The sequence below is a fragment of the Cnephaeus nilssonii genome (genome assembly GCF_951640355.1).
Source record: "Cnephaeus nilssonii genome assembly, chromosome: 19".
In the NCBI taxonomy this organism is placed as follows: Eukaryota; Metazoa; Chordata; class Mammalia; order Chiroptera; family Vespertilionidae; genus Cnephaeus; species Cnephaeus nilssonii.
Window position 1 is genome coordinate 35499767 of NC_137090.1, and position 26419 is coordinate 35526185.

Below are 26419 nucleotides of genomic sequence, written 5' to 3' on the forward strand. Positions count from 1 at the left end.
TTCAGAACCAAACCCAAGTTTCTTACTGACAAAGGACAAAGTATTTATTGTGGCTCCCTGGTGCCTATCAGGGAGTGGCTCCTTAATCTGAGGAACACGGTCCTTGTTAAAAGCCTAACTTCTCTAATATCCAACAAACTCCTTAAGTTTTCAGACTAATCCCCATGCTTTTATTCTTGTGGTTCTACCTAAACTCCCCCAAATCTCCAAACATTCTATACATTGAGTATTAGTTCACATAGGAAGCATTGCTAATTAATCTTATTAAAATACTGTTAACATTATTAGTCTACACCACACAGTCTAGAACTTGGTAATATATTAGTTTCCTGTATGGATGTCTTATCTTCCCACATAGAATGTTAGCCCTTCAGGAGCAGAACAATGTTTTTCTTCTTTTGTGTCACACTGACAACTCTGAGCCACATAAATTTAAAATAAAAAATGTATTAATTGATTTTGGAGTTGTTGACTAACCGAATTCTAGCAGCCACATCACGAGGGGTATCTACTTCATCTGGAAACATCTCTTCCAGTCTTTCTTGTTTATATTTTTCTAGCATTATTTCCTCAGCCTCTTCATCCACTTTCTCATCATATAGATCATCACGCACAGACTCTCCAATAGTCATAGTTTCACATTCCTCCTCTTCTTCCTCTTCACTGCTCTCATCCTGTGGAATAAAGGATTACAGTTTCAGAAGAAACCCACACCTATCTCTACCCTAAAAGCCATTAAGCTAAGAATACTGTTATTAGACACCTAGTCCAAACCATATCAATTCTGAGGGACTCAAGTTATAAAACAAGTCTCATTCCCGACAACTACAGTCATTCTTAAAAAACTGACCACAGGCCCTGGATGGGTAGCTCAGTTGGTTAGAGCATTGTCCTGATGCATACAACAAGGTTGTGGGTTTGATCCCAGTTAGGGCACATACAAGAATCAACCAATGAATGCATAAGTGGAACAGCAGCCCTGGCCACTTTTCTCAGTGGTTAGAGTGTAGCATGCAGACTGAAGGGTCGCAGGTTTGATTCCTAATCAAGGGCACATACTGGCTTTAAAGGTTCCATCCCAGTCCCCGATCGGGACGCAACCAATGATGTCTCTTTCTCTCTCTCTCTCTCTCTCTGCCCCTCTCCCTCCTACTGTATCTGACAAATCAATGGAAAAAATGTCCTCAGGCCCTGGCTGGTTTGGCTCAGTGGATGGAGCATCAGCCTGCAGACTGAAGGGTCCCAGGTTCAATTCCACATGTCCAGGTTTCAGGCTCAATCCCCAGCAGGGGGCATGCAGGAGGCAGCTGATCAGTGATTCTCTCATCATTGATGTTTCTACCTCTCTCTTCCTCTCCTTCTCTGAAATCAATTAAAAAAAAAAGTCCTCAGGTGAGAGTTAAAAAATAACAATAATTAGAACAACAAATTTATGTTTCTCTCTCCCTTTCTAAAAAAAAAAAATAAAAAAAAATCAACCAAAATTAAAAAAGAACACAATAGCCTATAGATAAAAAACAAAACAAAACTGACAACACATATCTAAGGTCAGGATTGCACTTTGCTATGCAGTTGGGGCTGTACACAGAAGTGGCCTAAGGGACTATTTTCTTACCTGAGATTCCTCTGCCATAAAATCCTCATGTTCTACATCATCATATTCATCTTCTTCCCCACCACTTTCGCCATCCTCATCCAAAATCCATTCAGCTTGGTAGCTGGATGTTCCTTTAGGAACCTTCTTTACCACCTTGGAACTTTCCTTCAAAAAGTCTGTAAAAGCCCAAATGAGTTAAGTAAATTTTATACCTCCTTTTCCCTATTACTTTGGGTATTCTCACCTAGGAAAGACACCAGATATTACTGCCAACACCAAAATCTCTAGCAGACACAATAAGCAAAACAGACTACTACTTCCAAATTTAATTCAACTGCCTCAAAACTAGCAACACTTAAATAAACCTTGCAATGACTCCAAAGTTGTTTTCATTAGAAAATAGTAAGTGATTTTGAGAAATGAGGCAAAGCTGTGTCCAATGTTTGCTTAAGCAAACAGAAAGCATTTGGGGAACGAGAAGAGACAAACCTCTAAATAAATCCTCATCCCACTCTACCTTATAGGTCTTGACTGTGAGCAGCTAGACAAAATCCACAATTCCAGGCCAGATGAATTACAAACAAGCTTGCCATTACCAACCATTTGCCTCACTCAGTTCCTCCTCAGTGGGCCAGGTTTGCTCCCCCTCCATTGGATCAGGTATAACCTCTGTTTGCAAAGATTCTTGTCTATCAGGGTCTGCCTTCATAAGGACCTTAAGGTCTTCCTCCATATCAGTTACAGCATCTGTAGCACAAATCTAAAAACAAAAAACAGGTAATGGTCAGTCAAATATTAACGAAAAATCTACTAAATCTAACACAGTAACCAGAAAGATGAAAAAATAACATAGTCCTCATGTAGAAGATGAATGAAATAAATTGAAACAGAAAGCCAAAATGTGTCAAGTGTTTTCAAATGGTTCTGTTTCCTAGCATTTTAAGTCTATACCTCTGCTTGACTTGAGGCTTTTCAGAATCTGGCCTATCTTGTTGTTACATACTTTATTCCCATTAAGCTGGTTTCTTCAGAGTTCAAAGAAACCCTCTAAGCCATCATTATGCTAGGTTCATATTGTCTCTATATTCTAGGATATTCTTACATCTCTCTAAAACTTGTAAATCACATTCACCCTACTCAACACCTAGCTGATGTCTGATATCTCTGTGAAGCTTACTTGTCAACTTTCTCAACCCCCACAGCAGCTCTGTACCTCAACCACACTTCCCCAATCTTTATTTCCCAGGTGTTTGCCATTTTTTCCCCCTGACCTAATTGTCTGAGAAAAGAGACTACATCTTGTGTCTCCTATAAACCCAGAGCCAGCTGCTGTGTAAGGCATCTGGAGTGCTGGATCAATATGTAACATACCAACATATTTGTAATTGACTAGTGCCTTACTTTGAACTAGCAGTCGCCCCCAGAGACTAGGGTTTTTGGGCATGCAGACTTCTCTGAAGTTAGTTTCCATCTTACACCAGCTTATACATGAAGCAACAATACACACTCTTTAAAACATCAATCTTACCTCCATCGCCATGCCTGAGTCCTTTTGGGATTTGATCACTCTAGGGTTTAAAGGGAAAGGATCCATAGGAGCATCTATCTGTTTCATCTGGAAGTCACCATGTCCAATGATATGCAGCAAGCTATTTACATTCATAGTCTGTCCACGAACATAGCCTGAAATTTTCAAGGTCCCCACCAAGTTATTCTCTTCATTAGGCACAAAGTCAGCATCATGAGCAAAGAGATAGGCTCGCCGATCTCGAAAGGCAAGATGCCGCTGCTTCTGGTTAGCCAACTGCCTGAGCAGCATCCCTGCCTCCTGTTGCGTGTCTAACAAAAGGAGCTTGTCATCAGGAAAGCGTTTCTCCACTACTTTACTTAGCTTCTTTCTGGCATCTATTTGTTTCTTCGGAGGGAGGCCAGAAATCCCCTGGATAGCTAGTGCTAGGAGCAAAAGAGAAAAGGGCTTCATGACTTCTTGCTTCACTGCATGAAAATTCCCCAAGCAAGTTCACAAAAAAAGCTAACAGTTGTGAGCATAGAGATCACTGGGAAACCCAACACTCAGCTACCTTAAAGAAATTACAGAGTAAAACCAAACTTTATACTCTTCTTCCTCTGGGCAAAGGGCAGTCCAGAAATAAAAAGGCACCTTGTACAAAATATTGAATGTAAACTGTAATTAAAAAAATAATTTAAGGCACAATAATGCAAGCTACAGGTGCACACCAAGTGATAATTCACTTCCTTCATGGCCTCCAATATTTCCAAGTCACTTACTATAGGTGGGAAGGCCCTGAGCAAAGAGGCAGGAAAGGCAGTAATCCCCGGTGCTGTCCCAGCCTTCTAGTGGATCAAGGAGGAAAAGGATGCTATCAGCCACTTTAGCCAAATCTAGCACAGTGTGCAGATCTCCTGGAGATAGAAGACGAAGTCAGTAGGAAGAAGTGGTTGGCATCAGCACTTAATACTAAAATAAATATTATCACTACTCATACATAGTGATAGAAAATATTGTATACTCTAACCTGGCCTTGCAGATGTGAAAAACCACCGATGTTTCAAACCGGGGCATAACAGCATAAAGCTGTGGGTGCTTCCCCGTTCATTCAAGCATACTGTTCCAGTGTCCCTATCCTGAAGCAGCCGAAACGCCTCTGGCAGGGAAATCCTGTCGTGCAGAGGCACCACCAGTACCTGATGAGGAGGGCCATCTTTACTGCCCAGCTGTCTCTTCTCTGCCAGAACCTGAAAATAGAAAGGACCAGAGAACATCTCAGTGTTTCAGCACTTCCTTTCATTATTGTCCTTCCAAAGTAGGGATGCCCTACCCCCATCATCATTTCTCTCGTAAAAAGCCACGTGTCTATCATGGGGGGTGGGCAGGAGCTCAGACCAAAGCAAAGGATGCTTTAGCATGAACCTAAACTAGCACAACTAACATGTGCTCCAGGGTTATTCACCATCTCCGGCCTTCCCAGGGTCACATTTCTAGTTGGAGGCATTATCCGCCTAGAAAAATTGTGAAGCCACACCATCCCCAAGCCCTACTCCTCTCACCGCCTCTTTCTTTTGCTTCCGAAGCTGGCTGGCGCGATGCCTCTGGTCTACTCTGCTGAGCTCCTTCCTCACCTTCTTGCTTAGGCTTTTCAGTGCTAGACGGCCTGGAGGGAGATCATAAAGGGGACCAGAATAAGGGCAAGAAAGGGGACCTCTTTTCGCCCACCTTAGAGCATTACGCTGGGTCCAGGCCGGAGGTAGGAGTTGAGACTGGGTATGGAGAAAAGCAGTTAAATCGACTAAGCCCTTCTCCCCCCAACCCTACATTCTCACCCTTGCCGTCCCGCTGCGCAGATCCCCGACCCCGATGCCGTCCGCCTTTATGAGCTTTATTCTGTTGCTTGAGCGGACCTGAGCGGTGGGCGGCCATGCTGCCGCTCACATGTACCAAGTCAGCACTACTTCCGGCCCGGAACGAGTGCTTCCGCTCCCTCCCTTAGGGGCGTGTCCTCCCCGTGGCGGGGCGGGGTTCTCCTCGTCCTCTCGCGAGGGTCCTTCCCGCCGCTCCCGCGTCTTCACAAAACCACTTGGTAAACTTTTCCCACACGGCTGTCGGCCTTTGGGGGCTTTAAGACGCCGAATGTAGACGCCAAGTTCGCGCTTTTACTTCCAGGGGGCTGTTTTGCTCTCCTTATATTCAATTTTGCTCTACCAAGTTGCATCACTTAGAAGATTTGAATGGAAACTTCTCCATCCCTGCGGAAGAGGGCAGAGCCCCTCCTCTCACCCAGTTTTTCACACGCCGCTCCTCACTTTGCAGCAGCCTGTGCGCTGTATCACTTTGAGCAACGTTTTGTGACCCTCATTTCCCTTGCGCTGCTGAAGGCTAATAGCGTGGAACGCGCTTCTTTAACTTTCACTGGCTCTGTACAGTTCCCGCGGGTCCCGGTTACCCCAACCCGCGCCCCCACCTCCCACATAGCTGCAAGAAGGGCCGGACTGAGCGCGACGACCCCTACGACGCCGTCGGCGTCTTTAAGCTCCTGTTTCCTGCACTACCACTCCTACCCACAAGCGGAGGGCAGGGGGTTTAGAGCAAGAGTGGAGTTCTGGCCTTTCAGCCAGGGGACTACCGCTTCCTTTCCCGTGGCCAGACTCGAGGCGCAGGGGGCCCCCGGACTTTCCCGTCGGGAAAACGAGCCGGTAGACGTCAGGGGGTGCGTCTAGCTGGATTGAGGCCAGTTACCGCGCGAGCAACTTTCTCTTCAGCCGCAGGGTTCAGGCGCGCCTCGCCTCCGTGGTCGTTGTGCGGGCCTGGCTGCAGGTGCTCACAATGCGGGTTCCCGCCCCGGGGACTGGAGCCGGCGCGTTGCCATGACAGCGGCCGGCGTGGCGCGCTCCCAGGCCGGCCGCCCCCGGTCTCCGAGCGCACCCCCCCCCTCCCGCCCCGGCTGTGGGAAGGGGCCGGGCCAGCTGCCTGACGTCTGTGCGGGGCTCAGAAGATGGCTGCGGAGCCGAGCACCGGGCAGTGGCTGCGGCGGCGGCGGCGGGCGGGGAGCGCAGCGGACGGGGGCTCCGCTTTGCGCGTGGGGCGCTGAGCCGAGGGGCGCGGAGGCGGCCAGGGCGCGAGGCGGGTTTGGGGGAGCGCTCGACGCGGCCTCTCCGCCAGCCGCAGCACCATGGGCATCGCGGAGGACGCACTCAAAGAGAAACTGCTGTGGAACGTGAAAAAGGAGGTAAAGTCGGGGCGAGGACCCCCGGGGGCTCGCGTCCCTGCCCAAGGAACCCCGTGAAGGGTCCGCGCCCACCGTCGGGCGCGGGCGCGGGCGCTGGCAGGCCCCGGGCGGGGGCGGGGTCCTGGACTAGCCGAGGCTCCCACTCCTCTCCCGGATCTGGGGTCAGCGCCCCTGGGCCGGAGGGGCCAGGCCGGTGCTCCCGGGCTTGTTTGCTCTGCGATCCTGCAGCTCCCCGCCCTGTGACGGCAGCTGAGCTGGGAGACCGAGGTCGGGGGAGGGGTGGCGGCGATTTCTGGAAAACTGAAGCTGCCCGTGCATTGCCCGTGCGTACTGGGGAGGGGGCGGGGCCCCGCGCTGGCCTTCTAGTGAGGCTGACCGGGTGATTTGGGGACTTAGCTCCTGTTTGTCCTATACCCACTCTGGTACCCTTTGGGAACTGAGTGGCAGCTGCGGGAGGGTTCGCCTCACACCTCACTGCTTCTCAATCCAGTCCAACTCCTTCCCCAGAGAAGTGGGTGGGAGGGCGAGTTTGATAATGGTTTTTAAGGCTCAGATTTCCTCCCCCTTTTGAGGAGCCCCCCGCCCCATGTCAGAAAAAGAATCCTTTTCTCTACTAACTAACGTCTTTTACCTGCCCTAAGCCCATTTCAATTTCGGTTTGGGGGGGGTGCCCATATGAATGACTCACCCCCATATGAGAGCTGGAGAGCTCAAACCCGCAGAATGGATTAAAATAGATGAGGCCCCTGGAGCCATGAACAGCTCTGACCTACCTCTGTGTCTGCCAGATGTGTACGCTCCACGAGGGCAGGAAAACTGTCTGTTTTGTGCACTACTCTGTATCCAGGGCACACAGTAGGCACTCAATGATTATTATTTGGTAACTAAATCTACTGATCTTGAAGACTGCAAGGTCTGGTGGGAATGCATACATTTTGGAATAGTCTGGACCTATCTCTGTGTGATCTTGAATAAGTTACTTAACCTCTCTGAATATTAATTTCTTCATCTCTAAAATAGGGATAACAATATCTACCCCACCTATAAAAGTTACCATATTGGTTTCTTTACCCCCTCCTAGAGTTTCAGGATTGGAGAAGAGTCTGGTTCTCATAAAATCCTGGAAGGCTCTCAATAGTTCTCCTGCGTTAACTGGCCTATTGTGCCCTAACATTTGTTGCTTTCCCTTTAATTGGTAGTTGAAGCCAACACCTTTCCAGCTGTGTGTGCGAAGCTCCATTGTGCCTTTGCTGTGAAGTGGCCAAGAAAGAGTGTTTTTTTAGGCCAGGAGTATATCAGATCAGCGCTTAAGCCCCAACTCTGTTCTCCCAAGGAAAAGAGAAATCTCAGATCTCAGTGATTATCCTCAGGAAACAAGCAGTCTAGTGACAGAGACGTATCTGAACAGTATAAGCAAGAACAAAAAGGAGGCATGCCCAAACTATGGACAGGGGTGCTAGGATTGTTGGTGTGATTCAAATTTGGGGTTAGTCAGGGATGATAGGAAAGATTTTTGAGGAGACAATGATTCTTTTCTCAGTATTTGGAAGGCTGTCTGCAGACTCCAAGAATGATTCCTGAACAAATGTGAGAAATGTCCAGAATATGTCACAGCTATGTTAAATTACCTGACAAAGGTTGACCTGCTTTGAACTTAGTCCCCTTACCATTTGAGTACTCAATTTTGAGAGAAACATATCCTTTCTTCTCCTACCAGTAGAGACATTGGGGATACTTGTAGGCAAGGCTGGCCTTTCACAATGAACCTCTGGCACCCAAATTCTAGGGGCATCTGGAGGTCCTCTTAACCCAGTGGTAGGCAAACTGCGGCTCGCGAGCCACATGCGGCTCTTTGGCCCCTTGAGTGTGGCTCTTCCACAAAATACCACGGCCTGGGCAAGTCTATTTTGAAGAAGTGGCGTTAGAAGAAGTTTAAGTTTAAAAAATTTGGCTCTCAAAAGAAATTTCAATCGTTGTACTGTTGATATTTGGCTCTGTTGACTAATGAGTTTGCCGACCACTGTCCTAACCCAAAAATCTGCCCTACCAGCCTGCTTCAGATGCTTACAGGTTTCTGAGCTGTGACATTATGCTCTGTTTAATGCAAACAGCCTTGGTAAATAACCTAGGAAGCTTTTTTTTTTTTAATATATTTTATTGATTTTTTTTACAGAGAGGAAGGGAGAGGGATAGAGAGCTAGAAACGTCGATGAGAGAGAAACATCAACCAGCTGCCTCCTGCACACCCCCCACTGGGGATGTGCCCGCAACCAATGTACATGCCCTTGACCGGAATCGAACACGGGACCCTTCAGTCCACAGACCGACGCTCTATCCACTGAGCCAAACCGGTTTCGGCGGGGAAGCTTTTTTTTAAGAGTATAGAGTACAATATAAGAATCAACCAATGAATACAGAAATAAATAAAATAACAAGTTGATGTTTTTCTCCCTCTTTCTCAAATCAATTTTAAAACATTTTTAGTTTAAAAAGTTTAGTGCAGGATTGATCTGAGCCCCTTTACCTAATTGCTAACCATGAGCAAATTCAAGCAAGAAGGAGCCCCCATCTCCACCCTCCCTGTTCCCCAGGTTTTAGAAGCTCCATCACCCTTCTAACTGTACAGTCCTAGGTGAGGGACGTGGGAGCCAGGGCAGCATCAGGACATTTCATGTCTGGTCCCAAAAGAATGGCAAAAACCGGCTCTGCCAAGAGTTTACTTTATCTGGAACATTTTACAGGGGGTTTGAGGTAATCTGTTCCTTTAATCTCCAGGATTAGTATCTGTCTCCTGGCCGGCAGGTTCCCCCAGGACATCAAAAGTGCTTGGCTTAAATGTTGGGAGCACCTAGAACCTCATATACTATAGATGGGAGTGTAGATTGGTACAACCACTTTGTTGTGTGTGTATTTTTTAATATATTTTTATTGATTTCAGAGAGGAAGGGAGGGAGAGATAGAAACATCAATGATGAGAGAGAATCACCCATAGGCCGCCTCCTACACGCCCCCTACTGGGGATCGCGCCTACAACCTGGGCACGTGCCCTGACTGGAATGGAACCCGGGATCCTTCAATCTGCAGGCCAACGCTCTATCCACTGAGCCAAACCAGCTAGGGCATGGTACAACCACTTTGGAAACAATTTGGCAAAATTTAGTAAATCAGAAAACAGGCATCAGAAATTCCTTGCCCAAAAATATAAATCCAAAGACATGTCCAGAATGTTCATAGCAGCACTATTCATAACAGCCCCAAACTAGAAACTACCTAAATACCACTCAGTTGTGGTGTGTTCACACAATGGAGAATGAACAGTCCACAACTACACACAACATGAACAAATTTCGCCATCACACTGGAGAGCAAAAGAAACAGTCACAAAACACTATTTACTCAGTGATTCCATCTAGTGAAAGTACAAAAACCCACAAAATTACTCTATGATGTTAGAAGTCAGGATAGTGGGTACCCCTGAGGGGAGTAGTGACTAGAAGGAAACCTGGTAGAATGGAGGAGGGTGCTTTGGGGTGCAGGTCAAATGCTCTGTTTCTACATCTGGATGCTGGTTTCGTAGGTGTGTTCAGCTTGTGAAAATTCATCGAGGTGTATAATTATACACCTACTACAGTACATGTCAATAAACTAAGTTGGGGGGGGTGGTGGTTTAACCCTTTGCACTCGCTTGCTTTTTTCTCGATTCCTTTATTCTACTCGGGATTTAATTTTTTAAATACCCCAGATTTTACAAAGCGCAGCAGTAGAATAAAAAACTGGAGTTTCTTTTCATACAAACTTATTTATTTGGATTTTTTTATATTTCAAGTTATTGATACATTCAAAGAGTATAAAAAGAGCTGCTACCGATGCTAACCGTGTCGAGTCACACTCGACATCCGAGTGCAAAAGATTAAGTGTTTTCTGAAAGGTGTGACTATTTACAAGGTATTTGGAAGCTTTACATCTGAGGAGGAACCCAAACATCAGGATTTTACCAGAAAGAGGGCTGGGCTTGTGAGCATGTGGAGAGAGTGTCCCTAAGGCCCGGATGTACCTATCCCTAACCTCAGAGAAGGCAGAGAAAAGGAGGGGCAGGTTGTTTATCTGCAGCCTGTACTGAGACAGTTTGTCCCTAAAGGACAGTGCGTCTGCCCAGAAGCCCTTCTCCAGCTAAGTACAGATGAGCAAACAGCATCCTATCCCTGTTTCCCACAGCAGGGTACTTCCTGCCGAGCTAGAACATCTGCACTGATTGGTTGGTGGATTTATGGTATCTCTTTTTCTGGTTGCCTTTCCAAAATGCTTAGAGCTTCCCCACCCCTCCCATCCTATCATTTACTCTGCAAGTGTCTGAACCCAGACAGGAGGGCAGAGCCAGGCTATTTACTTGTCCACAGGCCTTTGATCAGGAAATAAATGACGATACTGTCCATTTATCCACAGGTGAAGCAAATCATGGAGGAGGCTGTCACCAGGAAGTTTGTGCATGAAGATAGCAGCCACATCATTGCTCTGTGTGGTAAGTGAGTGACTGGGAGATAGTGGGAGATGGGCGTAAAACTGAAGGCACTGTCCTGGGGTCAGGGAAAGATGAGACCTCAGGTTTCATAGTTTTTAAACCTGGGTGCAAGTCAGAATCAACTCAGAAGCTTTTGCAGTCTCCTTGGGCCCCATCCCAAACCTACTGAATCAGGATCTTCAGGACCCAGAATTCTATTAGTCCCCTAAAACAGTAGTATTCAAACTTTAGTATACACCAGTGACCTAAAATGCTGGTTTGGCTCAGTTGATAGAGCATTGGCCTGAGGACTGAAGGGTCCCAGGTTCGATTCCGGTCAAGGGCACATGCCTGGGTTGCGGGGCTCCATCCCCAGTGGGGGGGGGGGGGGGGGGGGAGGGTGCAGGAAGCAGCCAGTCAATGATTCTCTCTCATCATTGATGTTTCTCTCTCTCTCTCCCTCTCCTTTTCTCTCTGAAATCAATAAAAGTATATTTTAAAAAACAAAAAACAGATTCCTGGGCCCCAACATTGGAGTTTCTGATTCTGGTAGGTCTGGATGGGCCTGAGAATTTGCATTTCTAACAAATTCACATATGATGCTGATGCTGCTGGTCCAAGGACCACACTTCAAGAGCCATTGTCCTAGATAATTTGGGTTTGAGACCACTACTCTGGTTTGTCCTTACATTAACTTCGGGGATGCATTTGTACTTTTTGGATGCTTTCTGTGCCACATCTACTTTCTAATTAGTCCCACCTGTGTTGCTTCAGCATCCCAAATCTCCAAGTACTTGATTGGGTGCAAAACAGCATGCGTGGAGGAGAGGAGGGATAGCCAGAGCTATCTGTGATGGTTTATTACAGACTTTCTCCTGCTTTAAAAGGAAGTCTGCAATAAGCCATCACTTCCTCCTCAACATGAACACTTTTGCCTTTGTAGGAGCAAGCCTGTCTCTACACACAGCAGAGTTTTTATTGGATTTCCAGAGATTTAATCTTCCTTACAACTCCCTTTCTGAAGGAACACAGAGCCATTTGCCATTCTGTTTTTTTACTTGGCCTCTGAGATTGGTGTTAGACGTTTGTGGAAGGGAGGTTGTGAATTCTTGAGGGGAAGGAAAGAAAGGAGCAGATAAGGGAGGGGATGCTTTTTGACAGTAGCATGGTGAGGCAGGAGAGCTGTCCTTCCCATCAGTCCAGCAATAAAGACAAAGGTCCACCAGGTGCCAGATGCTGTTCTCCAGGTAGGGAAACAGCAGCAACAAGATGGATAGTCTCTGCCACAGAGGCTTACATTCTGTGGGGAGACAGACAGGAAATAAATACCCACATAAGTACATCATGCAATAACAGGTATGATAATAGCTATGAAGAAAAATAAAGCAGAGAGATGTGGGAGGCTGTTTGGGGAGAGGCAGCCTCTGAGCAGAGCCTGAGTGGCAGGCTGAGGACTCACACAAATCCTGATGCTCTGCTTACTTCTAAGTCATCTCGGTCAAGTGTCTTAACATCTGCCACCCTCAGTTTGCTCCCCTAAAAATAGGATGATGGTTCCCAGCTCAGGGAGTTTTTGTGGGACTGAGATGATACGTGGGAACGTTCCTAGTGTTGTAAGAGCTCAGACAATGCCTGTCTTTCCTCCCCCTTTGGATGTTGAGGCTGAAGCTAGGTTGTAGGATTGGAGTTCCCACCATCTCCCCTTTGTGTAAGTTTTCCCAGTTCTTTGAGATGATGTAATGATTCCCAGGTTTTCAGGGAACAGTCTGATCTCACCTTTTCTTGGGTAGAACCTTTGCTAGGAGGAAAGCATGCTAGTCCTATATAATAAAGAGATAATATGCAAATTGACCATCATGCCCTCACAAGATGGTTACCTACAACCAGGCCAGCAGGAGGGTTAGTGAGGGATGACCAAATGACTGAACAAGCAGGCTGTGTGGGGTGACCAGGCCGGCAGGGGGGTTAGTGAGGGATGACCAAATGACTGAACAAGCAGGCTGTGTGGGGTGACCAGGCCGGCAGGGGGGTTAGTGAAGGACGACCAAATGAATGAACAGCAGGCTGTGTGGGGCGACCAGGCCGGTGCGGGGGCTGTGAGGGGTGACCAGGGCAGCAGGGGGGGGCAATTGGGGGCAACCTGGCTGGCAAGCAGAGGCAGTGAGGGGCGATCAGGCTGGCATGGGGGCTATGAGGGGTAACCAGGGCAGTGGGGGCAGGGGGCAGTTGGGGGCAAACAGGCTGGCAGTGGGGGCAGTTAGGGGTGATTAGGCAGACACGCAGAGGCAGTGAAGGGTGATCAGGCCAGCGAGGGGGTGGGGGGGGAGAGAGTTAGGGGCGACCAGGCAGGCAGGTGAGCAATTAGGAGCCGGTGGTCCAGGATTGTGAGAGGGATGTCCGACAGCCAGTTTAGGCCTGATCCCCGGGATCAGGTCTAAACCAGCAGTTGGACATCCCCCGAGGGGTACCAGATTGGAGAGGGTGCAGGCTGGGCTGAGGGGACCCCCCCCATGCACGAATTTCGTGCACCGGGCCTCTAGTCTTGTAATAAGTGGCTTTGAAGAATATTAGAACTCTACTCCTTTCTACTTGTGCTGTGCTCCCCTGACGTCAGCCACGGTCTGTCATTGTCACCAGGGGGCTCTGCTGGCAGCCCAATTTTGCATGGTTTAGTACTAGGCTTTGTCTAGAGCACCCACATCAAAGACAAAAAACAAAAATTAGTACAAACAGCTTGTGCATGGGCGCCACACATGGGTGGCCATGGAGGAGTGGGGGGGAAGAAGCAGGGAGGAAAGCTGTGGGCATCCCACATTAGGCCAATTAGGGTGAAAAGAAACCGTCAGCTCCCTTCTAATCAGTCTAACCCAGTAAGGCTTTCTCTTTTTTTCTCCTGCCTGGAAGCCCAGGGCTCTCCAGCAGGTAGGGTATCACCCTCAAAAGGAATGATTCTTCTTTCAACCAGTTTCAGTTGCTAAAACAGAAAAAAGATTTATGAGATAGACCCAAGTCTCCAGGGGTCTAAAGTCAGCCCAGGAGCAAGAGGAACCCTGTTCTGCTGGATCGCAAGAGGTGCCTTGGGTCCAGGAGTGCAAACCTACCGGGTGGGATGAGAAAGGTGAGCCCAGGAAGCTGGCCAGGTACAAAGCATCTGGCATGGTGGGAGCTGGGCTGGACTGAACTGGACAGTGCTTGCCCTCTTTGAAGAAGGCAGCTCCACCCAGCTCCTGCAGGAAAGCCAGCCTGGGTGTGCCATGGCTTATCTGACTTTAAGAGAATCCCAAAATCTGGGATTTTATATGAAATTTCCCAATTTTTAAATGCTGATAACTAATAGTCCTTTTAAAAAAGTTGTGTGGGCCACACAAAAGGCATCTGCAAGCCTCTGCCAGTTTGCTGCCTCTGCCTTGGGCTTAGTGCAGAGGCACAGAGGGGAACATTAGCAGGAGGGGCTGCCAGCAGTATAAAGCCCAGTCAAGCTGGGGCACCTGAGAGCCACTGAAAAAGGAATCCGCACACTGTGTCAAAATTGGTATAGCCAGTGAGGTGAATCTCAGTCTGGGCTCAACCAGGTTGGTTGAAAGCAGTGATTATCAACCTTTTTTTCCTGCCTGCAAGCCATTAGCATACATCACACAGTGGAATCATAATCAGGGGTACTTGGGGGGCAGGCAGAGGGAAGAATAGATACACACTGAGGGAAAACTCCACCCGTCTGACTTTTTGGAGATTCTGATATGCCAGTTTCCTTCATCTGCTGGAAAAATGTTCAGGAATGCATTTTTAGTCTGAAGCAGATTCAGTGTTTCACTGGGTCTTGTTGGTCTAGCCACATCCAGAAGTCAGCTTTGTTCTGGGAGAAATGGGGGTGCAGAGAAGTTGCTGAGAGATTGGGAGCAGAGTGAAGGCTGTGCAGACTTGTATCTGCGTAGGGAGGTCCAGGAACCTGGATACTGGGCAGCCCTGCCCCCAATGCGTCCTGAGGAGAGGAGACAATTATGAGTCTGAGAACCTTTGGTGCCAAGCCAGGAACTTCTCTGTGGACCTTGTGGAGTGCTCACATTCCCTAGAGCTTTGGGGAGTGATGGGGCCCCTCTGTTCTTGGCAGAGGAGGGCAAGGCCTGGGCAAGATGAGCTTCTCTGAACTTCCTTAGAATAGAGACATTTGAACTGGAAACAGAACCTTCCTGGAGAGGCTTAGAAATGGAACTGAAGAATCCTTGAGTCAAGACCTGGCCCCGGGGCACTGCATACCCCATGCCTCTCCTTTCCCCTTTCTCCTCCCCCACAGGCATGCACCTCCTAAACTTTAAGGATCCCCACAAGACTTGCAACCAGGGGAGCAATGGGCAGTGGCAGCTTGTCCCAGGCAAACCCCCTGAACCTGTCTCCAAGGCCCCTTTTCTCTGACTTCTCAGTGAGCCATAGCAGCCCAGCCTGGGCGCTCCTGTTGCTTCTGCAGTCCTAAGCCCTTCCTTGTTTCACTGTCCCAGCTTTCATAAGCATACTCTCAAAATAAAACAAGGCCAACCTGGCCCTGGGCAGCAAACTCAGGGCAGCTGCACCAGACCCTGGTTCCTTTTACCCATGGGGCGGAGTGAGACTCCCAGGACTGGCTAGAAATATGCATTTGTTGTATGTTGGCTGTGGTCGTTCCTAAACCTGCCTGTCCAGAAACTGATCAGGCCCCGGCAGGTACTGACTGTAGGAAGGGTTCTCGGTGTGCTGTTCTCTGACCACAGAGTGTGGCTACAGTGCTGCTCTGAGGCAGCCCTGCTGAACCCCCAGGCCAGAGGGTCAGGCCCTGTGTGACTACTCCCCCCGCTCCCCTGTGAAGACTGTGGCTTGGAGGGTAGGCACAAACCTACCACTGAAGGGTTTGTCATGTCAGTTTTGCATTTTGTTTCATTATATGGTCTTTGAAACTTTTACTTTAATGTCCACGTACTGCTGATTCAAAATAATGCTTCTCGTTTTCCCGGTGGCTTATGGAACCCCTTCTGCCATTCCTTCCCCCAGAGGTCAAGCTGCTTGTGGGCAACTCAAGGTCAGGGTTAAGCAGCAAATTGTCCCAAGTTTCACCTTTGAACTTTGCATTTGCAATTATGTATGTGCTTAAAGAGGGCATACTCAATTTAGGCATCAGCTCATGAGGACTGGTTTTCTCTGGACCTGCCCTCCCCTCTTGCAGCTCTGGGTGTGTGTGCCTCCACAATACCTCAAAGATATTGTGGGTTCTGTTTTAGACTGTGCACAATAAAGCAGGTCATAATCTTTTTGCTGGTGGGGGGGGGTCTTGCCTTCAGTTGGTAAAAAAATGCAACATCTGTGAAGCATAATAAAGCAAAGTGCAATAAAACGAGGTGTGCCATACTTCTGTTTATCTTTTTTTTTTTTTTTTAATTCTGATTGGGAACTGAGGTTGGATTGTAACTTTGGTGGTAGAGGGGATTTACAAGGTCCACGGAGAAGTTCCTGGCCTGGCACCATAGGTTCTCAGACTCATAATGGTCTCCTCTCCTCAGGAGGCATTGAGGGCAGGGCCCAGGCCAGGCCTGGGCAGCCCTGCCCCTCAGTCTCCAGGTTCCTGGCCCTCCTTGTGCTGATCAAAGATCTGTCAACCTGGGGGTTGCTTCAGGCTGAGGATGAGCTGTAATGGGAGACAGGGGTGGAGTCTGTGGAGCTGGGAACAATATCAGGGCTTTATTAACCAGCTCCCTGTTGCTAAGCAGCTGTCATTAGCCGGGAAGGTCGGCTGCAGGCTGCAGTGAGCTCCTCTGGGGAATGACAAGGAAATGCTAATGAGCTGGGAGAGAAGCAGGTGCTGCGGAAGGATTGCCCCCCACCTGGGATACTGCAGCCAGAGATGTTTCAACACATTCTGAGATTCAGACTCCAGGCAGTGTTTAGTGTGCCTCTTTTCAGTGGAAGGGATTCCTTCTCTCTTCTTCCCACCTGCATTGAATGAACAGCTCATTCTTGGGATATCTGGCTTTTGCCTTCCCTCCAGAAATGAATGAGTAGGAAAGAAGGCCCTCTGGGGAACTGGCTCCCCTCACCTGTTTCAGGGCATGGCTGAGGGCACTTAATGATGGTCTGTAGCTGAGACTTTGGAGTCCAACAGACCTGGGTTCACACCCTGACCCGGTCACTAAGTGTGTGTGCGAGTTTTCAGCAACTCTGAGCCTACCCAGAGGGTTGATGTGAGGATTAAAGGAATGATGTGGGTAAAGTACACTGCATGGAGCCAGGTATGCAGTAGGTGCTCAATAATGTTGCTATCATCATCAGCAATGACATTCTACTTTGTTCTTGAAAGTGATCCTACAACCTTCCCCATGAAGCCTCCTAGAACTTACTCCAGGATTCCATCTGGCAATCTGTGTTTCTGGGAGTTTAAAGCATCTGGACAGTCAGAGAAATTGAACTTCAGGAACTCAATCAGGAAATTTAATAAGTATTATGCACATGTTTTTAGACAGTCATCATTTAGAGATACATACTGAAATATTTATAGATAAAAGTATATGATATCTAAAATTTACTTCCAAGTAATCTGGGGGGGAAAAAACGTGGTTGGGATCCGTGTAACTGAAACACGATTGGTCACAGCTTGATCATTGCTTAAGTCAGGGTGATGGATACATAGGGTATGTTATATTGTCCTTGTTTGTATATATTTGGAATCCTCCATAATAAAATTAAAAAACAGGGATGAGGAGAGGATGGGAGAAGGAAGAGATAGAGATAGTGAATATAGATAACTTCCCTGAGAAATTTTACATAAAGGGGAGCACCTGAATGGTTCAATACCTGAATGAGAATATAGGGCCAAGGGGGGTGCTAGTGATGGTGGTGGTAGTGGTGTTTTTTGTGTTGTTGTTTTTTTAAGTTGGAAAAATTACAGAATGTTTATGTACAAATGAAAAATGTCTCATAGGAAAACATTAAAGATACAGGAAAGAGAAGGGGTGATTGCTGGAGCCATGTCCTTGAGAGGTGAAAGAGGCGGGTACCAGTGCGCAGGTGGAAGGGATGGCCGTAGGGAGGAGCACAGACAGATCATCTGTAGGTACCGGAGGGCGGGCAGGGGATGGGCTTGAGGCACCGGGAGGAAAGGCACCAGCGTTCATGATCGTCTTCAGTGTGCTGGGTCAGTGGTCGGCAAACCGCGGCTCGCGAGCCTTGGTTTGCCGTTCTGTTGACTAATGAGTTTGCCGACCACTGTGTTGAGCAGTAATCAAGGAGCCTTTTGCACCTCTGCAGATACTGTTGCCTTTGGTCACTCACCACCCATCAAGATGGGACCTGTTCTTTCTCCCAATTGTAGCTGAAGCGCAGAGAGATTTAGTGATTTGCACAAAGTCAAATAGCTAGTAAGGAAAGGGTTTGAACCCATATCTGTCTTGATCCAAAGCCTGTGCGTGCTGCCCAGGGATGGGTCTTACTGGTGAGACCTGCCTAGGGGTAGAGCCTAGAGGTGTGGGGCATTGAGGTGGAGTTGGCCCTCATGGAGACAGAGCTCAGGTCACCAGTGAATTCTGGGACACAGTTTGTCCCTTGCCAAGCTGCGCGAGGCCAGCACTGGCCTGGTTCCCTGGGAAGCTGTTGTGAGCACTGTGTATGCTGACCCTGCCTTTCATTCCCAGTGAGGCAAGGAAGATGGTTACGTGTGGTATGAATTTCATTTCCTTCACCTACTTGGTTCTGGAACATCGGGGCAGTGCTTTCTTGGTTTAGGGTGTTAAACAAGGCTAACTGCTGCCCCCCTCACTGCAGCAAACAGCCAGCATCACCAGTGTAGGCTGAGAGAAGATGTCCTCTAGTTACCATAGAAAGGCTGGTTCAGAGTGGAGGCAGCAGTTACAAATCCCTGGGTGGAAGTACTAGCCGGGGAAGTGGGGTGGAGACAGACTGCTGATGCCTGGCCTAGGCTCTTTGCTCCTCCCACCTCAGCGCTGCAGATAAACACCGACTTCCTCCATTAGCAGTTGAAGGAAGTTCCTAACTTAAAAAGAGGCCACCCATCCACCCCTTCCTTTCTCACCAGCAAGGCTGCCCTTCTTCTGACAGTCTTGGTTCCACTTTCCCAGGCATTTGGCTTGAAAAATTCTCCTCTGAGTAGTGTCCCCAAAAACTCCAGGACCACACCCAGCCACCTGCGGCTGGCTGCTCCACCCAGGGCGTTCCTCGCTTGGGTTTTCTATGGCAACTACAACTGAACTGCTCCGTTGCACAGATAGCAGCTGGCAGAGGTGGGGGAGCAGAGAACACTTGCCACACCTGCTCCTCCCATTAGGAAAGAACCCCTCCCGGTTCAGAGCCCTGGGCCCAGCCATCATGCGATGCTGTGCTAACTCTGGGTGCTGTGTCCCTCTACTTCAATCAGCTGGCCTAGATCCTTGATGGTCATTCAGCAAGTCGCCCTATTATGAGTCTGGGCTTGTCCAGGCCCCTTGGCTCATGAGCGTAGCTTGAAACATAGATATGCAGGTGAAAGCCGGGGTTGTTTATGGGGACCCCTGAGCTGATTGAAGATCCTTCTCAACCACTGCTGCATTTCCTGGGCAGCCATAGCTTTTGTCCATTCCTGTGGGCTCCTGAGACACCTCAGTTTGTCCCAGCCCACTGAATTGTTTCTCTGGTCTGCCCAGCTCAGATGACCTAGTAGAGCCCAGATGCTACTGTGGGGATGGGAAACAGCCAATCAGGAGACCCTGTTTGCTGAGGGAGCTGATGAAGGAAAGGGTGCCCCTGGACAGACCCAGCCTTTCTGGGTTTTGAGAGTTTTGATTCACCTCCAGGTTGGAGAGAATCGCTGGCATCATCTCATAATGGAATACTCGTATCTGGCTTGGATGGTCACCTACTCAATTATTATAATTACTAGAGGCCTGATGCACGAAATTCGTGCAAGGGGCTTGGTCCTCTCAGCCACAATGGCTCGCCTCAGCCCTCGCAGCCCCGGCTTCATCCTGAAGGACGTCTGGAAGGTCGTTCGGCTGTCCGGTCTAATTAGCATATTATGTTTTTGTTATTATAGATTATTTTGAGTTGCTGATATATTTACTTGGTTCAAAAAGCAAAATTATACAAAAGATATACAGCGAAAAGTCTCACTCTTTTCCCTGCCCCCATTTACCCACTTCTCCTCCACCTACAAATTCACACACAGGTAACCACTTTTGTTTCTTGTGTATCCTTATAGAATTTTTATACTAATAAAAAAACTGTATTCCTTGTTTACCCCACCCTTTTTGTAATCAAGATATCATGCAATCAATCATACCGCTCTGCATCTTGCTCTTGGAGACCTTTCCATTATTAGTGTCTAGAGAGTATCCTCATTCTTTTTTTATTATTATTATTAAATATATCTTTATTGATTTCAGAGAGGAAAGGAGAGGGAAAGAAAGATAGAAACATTAATGATGAGAGAGAACCATTGATCGGCTGCCTCCTGCATGTCTCCTAATGGGGATCAAGCCCGCAACCCAGGCATGTGCCCTTGACCGGAATCGAACCTGGGACCCTTCAGTCCACAGGCTGACGCTCTATCCACTGAGCCAAACCAGCTAGGCCAGTATCCTCATTCTTTTTCGGAGTTGTATAACATTCTCCTCTGTGAATGTACCATGTTTATTTAACTGTTTTTTTATTGATACACATATGGATAGTTTTTAGCCTTTTGCTGTTTAACTAAGTAACCGTGGCAGTTATATCTGTAGACTAGATTCTTTGAAGAGGGGTTACTGGGTCAGAGGTTACTTGCAATGTTGACAATGCCTGCATAGGAGTGGTACCAATAAACATCCCTCCAGCAAGGTATGAAAAGATTCAGGAACTTCCCAAGTCCTTTCCATCCCTGTCTACCAATGTCTCCTCCATTCCAAATTGGAATGATTAAATCAGGATGTAAGGGGTTTGTAGGAGGGGACCCTATCAGATGTCATTAGTACTTGTGGTCTCTACCCATTTAGCATTTGTTAACCTTATAACTTCATAGACTTTAGGGACATGTCAGAGGCTGGTGAGGGAGAGTCGCAGGGCTAGTCTGGGCCTGTAATTCCTAGCCTTTCTCTGGGAAGATGGTACCAGACCTTTTAGGGGAAGGAAATGTCCATAGCAAAGTGCTAGAGTTAAAATTAGTTCCACTCCGCCCTTGCCAGTGTGGCTCGGTTGAATGTTGTCCATGTACCAAAAGATTGCAGGTTCAAATCCTGGTAGGAGACATGCAGGAGGCAGCCAATCAATGTTTCTCTTTCTCTCTTCCTCTCCAAAAAAAAAATAAATAAATAAAATCAATAAAAATATTAAAAAAAATAAAATTAGTTCCCACTTCTGCCCAGAGTTGCGGTTTCATGGGCCTTCCTATCAGTGGGACAGATGACAAGTAGAGAGGGTACCCTGGGCTCATCTGGCACCATAACTCAGAAGGCCAGGGTGGGGAGATAAAAAGGATCCTGCTTGAGTCATGTCTCTGTTTCTATTTTGATTCATTCGCCCAAACCTTTCCACCCCAACTAATGACTGAAAACTGTTGATTTTTATTAGTGTGTGTTTTCCCCATATGAAATGAGCTGAATGATGTCAGGGCTGTCTCACTCCTATTCTGGTGCATCCAGAGTGGCTGTAGGTGGTTCCTGGACACACTGGGACAGGGGGTCCTAAAGCCTTTATGTCTCGGTGACCGGGGCCCACACAGCTCAGTTAGAGGGGGATGGGCCCTGCCGACTGGTGCTTTAGCTGTGATGGGTGTCACCCTGGGGGTGAGTCATGGTGGCCATCTGGGGCAGGAAGAGGAGTAAGGCACCTAGTTCTTACTGCTTGGTGCTCTGGGCCAAGGAGGGGAGAAGAGGCACAGGCCTCTGTGTAGACTTCTCCCTGGGGAGCAAGGACAGCAGAGAGTTGGACATTGTTGCTGATGGGTCTGGAACTGCAGCTCTGAGTGTGGCATTCACTGTATAGTAAAAGAGAGAGAGAGAGTCTTTGTGTTTGCATCTCTGAATTTTGAATGTCTGTTTCTGCTCAACTTAAAAACCTTAGAGCAAGGGTCTTAAACTTTTGGGGGTCAGGTACCCCTTTTAGAAGCTAAAAGCCATAGGTCCTCATCCAAAATAAAAGCACTCTCCGTAACAATGCTGGAGCAATTTCAGGGGGTCACTGGAGCTCCAGAAACCCACCCCCTAACCCTCTTAGGATAGTAGTTCTCATTTATTAGTGTTGTTATTATTACTATGATTATGTTATTATTTTGCCTACATGCTGCACACAGTAACATTTTTCATTGCATGTGCTGATTCTCTGTGGGGGGTGAGTGGGATTTCTCCTTTCCCAGACATTGCCTGAGTACTTTTCCTGGGTTTCACAGAAGGAAATTAGGAGCTGTAGGGTGAGAAGGGGGGACTGGGCATGATATTTGGGCTTATCAATATTTCCCTACTTGGAGTGATTGCAGAGGAATGCCTTTGCTTACTCCAGAGGACCTAAATGCCTGTGTTCAGAGGCTGCCTAGGAAGATGGGTGAGGCCAAGCGGGATGGGTGTGCCACTGCCTGCCATTCCCAGGCTCCCCAGCGTGGCTGCATTCTATCTCCTGGGGAAGGTGGGAAGGTTAATGACTAATTATCCCAGCCATTAGTCACACCACCAAGGCACTTGATTCCCTGCAGGATCAGTGCCACCTGCTGCTACTCTCCCTATTCAGTGCTCTGGATGGGGAGTGCGAGCCTAAGGAAATAGTCACCACCTTCCTACAGGTGTGGGCTTGTTGCTGCAACAGCCCCAGGGCCACGAGATGGGACAAAGGGGTCTCTCCCCTGCACACCCAGAGCCACACGAGACCTCCAGGGGCCGAGGAGACTAGCTGTGGAAAAGAATATGTGGACCCTTAAGCGGAGATTCCACCACATGCCCCGTACACACATCAGATGTGTAGCTATATCTGTCTGCATGCACATGTGAACATAGATGTAGGAACACGTGTTAAGGAGAGGCCGTGCCTGTAAAATAAGTCCTCCGAGGCCTGAGCAGGGAAGAGCTCTAGCAGGAAGCACTCAGGAGAGGGAGGGGTCTCGTCTCTTTCCCCACCCCTGGGGTGCTCTCACTGAGCTGTCTGGGCTCCAGGGACTCTCCACTATTTTTATTTCAGTACAAGAGGGCCAAACAAAGCTCATTTTTATAGGACAGCAGTGACTGCCTGTCAGTTATGAAAATGAAGGCAAAAATCAGGTGAGAACCTCTGTTTTCAGCAATTATGTCCTAAGCCTGGGTTTCTAACAACACTAGTCACAATAACTGATGGGCTTCATTTCCGCTGTTCTCTAAGAGGACAGCATCTGCACCCACCTCTGGGGCAGGCTGTGATCCCGTCTCCAGTGCGTCCTCTCCTCTCCCTCCCAGGGAGAGGTCTTGCCAAGGCCCAGTCCTGATAGTTAGCTGCAGAACAGGGTCTCGGCAAACAAGGGTGAGGAGTCAGGAACCGACAGGGACCAAGTGCCTCCTGCGTGCCAGGCCCGGTGCAAGAGATTTTACATACTTCATCTCGTGTAACATTTCAGACCAGTCCTTGGAAGTATTCCTCATTCCACAGATGATAAAACAGAGGTTCAGAGCTGAAGTCACTTACACAGGTTTCCCGGAGATCGGATGAGTGGCGCCGCCAGTTTCATACCCTGTTAGTCCGCCTCCCTGCCTCCATCCAGCACAGCACTGTTTTCCATCCTTGTGAAAGGAGCACCTGTGAAGTGAAGGGAGCACCTTCTCCCACCTGTGCCTTCCTGCCCTCTGAACACATCTGGAGAGGGTGAAGGGAGCTCAGGCCACTCTGTTTCTGTGATCAGACCCCTCCCCCTTTCTGGGCTTTCCCCTCCTTGCTTGTAAAGCAATTAGCTTGGCCAAGTCCCCTCTTCCCCCGAATATACACACTAATATGTTTAGATTCTATTCATGGCCAGGAGAACTCCCCACTTTCCCCCCACCAAGCCCTTCTTTCCTTCCTGTGGAGTCTGTCTGCAGTCAGCAGTATCCAGATGGAGAGAGGAAGCCTACCCCCTAAAACATGAATGAATGAAGGGAAGCCCTCCCTGCATGGGAAATAGAAATCTCTCACTCTTGGCTTCGGGGCTCATCAATAATTCAGGGGCTGCTGTCGGATCTGATCTCTGCAATGGCTTCGTCAATATTTCAGCTCCTTCTCCAGAACCCGTTTCTTAGCAACCACAGCATCCATGCTTTCCAGGAGGGCTGTGTGCTGGGTGCTCCCTGCATGTCCAGTCCTGTAAGTGGGCAGGGGTGGAGCTACCCGTGCCAACGGGAACTGGCAACTTTGGTCCTCACAGCCCCAGGGCGATGCTGCCCACAGGAGGCATGTGCACACCAAGTGAGTGAGAGGAACGGCCTGGCACGGGGCCCTTACAGGTCCATTCAGGGCAGGCAGATGGACAGGGAGGGGGATTATGGAAGGAGGTCGGTATATCTTCCTGGCCTGCCTAAAACTGACACCCCACCCCCTAGTCCCAGGTCAGCCCTGCCCTCCCTTGGTGTAGGGGAGGGGAGTGTTCTCTTTTCTCCCCCTCCCCAGGCTCAGGTGCTGGTTTCCTTTGTGGCCTAGGTGCGGTGGAGGCTTGCCTCCTGCATCAGCTGAGACGCCGTGCCGCCGGCTTCCTGCGCAGTGACAAGGTGGCAGCTCTGTTCACCAAGGTGGGGAAGACGTGCCCAGTGGCTGGGGAGATTTGCCACAAGGTACAGGAGCTGCAGCAACAAGTAGAGGGCAGGTGAGCCCTGGGCCTGCCTCTTCCCCCTCCCTTCTGCTCTTTCCATTTGGTATTGGCTACTTCCCAGGTTGGCTTCCTGGGCTCATTTCTTGCAGGGCCTCCAGCCTAAGGGTGAGCCTTGGCCACTTTCAGGCACAAGGCCTTCAACACCTCCACCTAGTCAGTCCTCTGGGTTCTCATCTTGTGGCACCAAACTGCACTCCCAGTGCCACCAGTCTGGGGCTCAGCCCTGGGCTCTCGCATTCTTAAAGCCCACCCCTCTTTGCAGGAAACCCTCGGTGGGTAACCAGGAGGCCCTGCGGAGACAGGGCTCTACCAGTGGGAAGGCCCCAGCCCTCAGCCCGCAGGCCTTGAAACACATATGGGTCCGCACAGCGCTCATCGAGAAGGTGCTGGACAGGGTCGTGCAGTACCTGGTGGAGAACTGCAGGTGAATGCCCCTCCCTGGGGCCCAGCTCCTGAACATCCCTTCAGCATCCCGCCTCCGCAGGCTTGACTGTCCACCATAGCCTGTGAGCATGCCCCATCGCCCCTGCAGCACCCACCTCGAAAGCATGGGCTACACCACACACCTCACCAAGCTCAGTTCTTGTTTGTTTGTTGCTTTTCTTTCTTTTCTTTTTTTAATTCTTTATTGTTGAAAGTATTACATATGTCTCCTTTTCCCCCATTGATCTCTCCCAGCCTGCTCCCACCCCCCAACACAGGCCCTTACCCCCTACTGTCTGTGTCCATTGGTTATGCTTATATGCATGCATACAAGTCCTTTGGTTGATCTCTTAACCGCGCCCCCACCCCACCCCCAAAGCTCAGTTCTTATGGGTTTACTTCTTGGTGACTGACATGCATTTGGTCTCTGTGGGAACGTCCCTACTTGGTGAGCTTGACTGCCCTGGAATGAGTCCGGGAGCCCCAGCAGTCCCCCTGTCTGTCTCTCCCGCTGGCAGCAAGTACTACGAGAAGGAGGCATTACTGGCAGACCCTGTGTTTGGCCCCATCTTGGCCTCTCTTCTAGGTGAGCCTGAGAGCAGAGCGGCCTACTCTGGGCCAGTGGGAGCTGAGGGTCAGGTGCTGAGGGGGCACCATCCGAGCTGGCTGTCCCTGTCTCCACAGTGGGACCCTGTGCTTTGGAGTATACCAAGCTCAAGACAGCCGATCACTACTGGACCGACCCTTCTGCTGATGAGCTGGTCCAGAGGCACCGTATCCGCGGTCCCCCTAATCGCCAGGACTCCCCTGCGAAGCGCCCAGCCCTAGGAGTAGGCATCCCTTCCCTACCCCTTGTGCTCATCCAGGTTATGCCCAGGGGCCTGAGGGAGGGGCAGCTGGTCACCGTGCTCCTTGAAGATACAGGCTGGGCCTTGGAGATGCCCCAAGGTAGTGGCCATCCAGAAGAGCCTTTTCCCCACACTGGCACTTAATGCCAGGAGCACACCACTGGTTTGCGGCTAGAGAGCAGAGGGTGGCTGAGAGCAAACCAGGGGCAGGAGGACCCCTGGGGTCAGCTAGAGAGGATCTGCCTGGAAACCTAGGGTCCTCCCTCCAAGGCTGATTTCCCAGGGCTGGGGCTGAGCGGGGATTTTGTGCAGATCCGGAAGCGGCACTCGAGCGGCAGCTCATCGGAGGACAGGCTCGCTGCCTGCGCCCGAGAGTATGTGGAATCCCTGCACCAGAACTCCAGGACACGGCTGCTCTATGGCAAGAACAACGTGCTGGTGCAGCCGGTAGGAAAGCTTAGTGCTCGCCCTCATCCTCTTCCGAGGGCCCCAGGAAGGAACCTTCCAGCCACATCCATCCCTTTCTTA

General features: G+C 49.2%; 3 protein-coding genes across 6 annotated transcripts in view; 2 read left to right on the forward strand and 1 right to left on the reverse strand.

Moving 5' to 3' along the window:
• Positions 1-2274, forward strand: part of SRR (serine racemase) — a gene marked incomplete at its 3' end in the record, with an annotated part of 24745 nt that extends 22471 nt beyond the window's left edge. The window contains exon 8 of the mRNA XM_079799263.1: positions 2122-2274. Coding sequence (XP_079655389.1) covers positions 2122-2142 — 21 coding nt within the window. The remainder of the gene's footprint in view (positions 1-2121) is intronic.
• The window catches only part of TSR1 (TSR1 ribosome maturation factor), a gene marked incomplete at its 3' end in the record, with an annotated part of 9901 nt that extends 4290 nt beyond the window's left edge, over positions 1-5611 (reverse strand). The window contains exons 1-8 of the mRNA XM_079799255.1: positions 4940-5611; positions 4667-4770; positions 4135-4354; positions 3887-4021; positions 3126-3550; positions 2198-2357; positions 1616-1773; positions 478-674 (exon numbers count right to left, since the gene is read on the reverse strand). Coding sequence (XP_079655381.1) covers positions 478-674; positions 1616-1773; positions 2198-2357; positions 3126-3550; positions 3887-4021; positions 4135-4354; positions 4667-4770; positions 4940-5036 — 1496 coding nt within the window. The 5' untranslated portion in view covers positions 5037-5611. The remainder of the gene's footprint in view (positions 1-477; positions 675-1615; positions 1774-2197; positions 2358-3125; positions 3551-3886; positions 4022-4134; positions 4355-4666; positions 4771-4939) is intronic.
• Positions 5612-6086: 475 nt separating this feature from the next.
• SGSM2 (small G protein signaling modulator 2) overlaps positions 6087-26419 on the forward strand; it is a 39318-nt gene continuing 18985 nt past the window's right edge. For all 4 annotated transcript variants that reach the window (XM_079796889.1, XM_079796890.1, XM_079796891.1 and 1 more), the window contains exons 1-7: positions 6087-6342; positions 10786-10861; positions 24452-24614; positions 24883-25044; positions 25562-25629; positions 25728-25873; positions 26204-26338. In XM_079796889.1, coding sequence (XP_079653015.1) covers positions 6286-6342; positions 10786-10861; positions 24452-24614; positions 24883-25044; positions 25562-25629; positions 25728-25873; positions 26204-26338 — 807 coding nt within the window. In that variant the 5' untranslated portion in view covers positions 6087-6285. The remainder of the gene's footprint in view (positions 6343-10785; positions 10862-24451; positions 24615-24882; positions 25045-25561; positions 25630-25727; positions 25874-26203; positions 26339-26419) is intronic.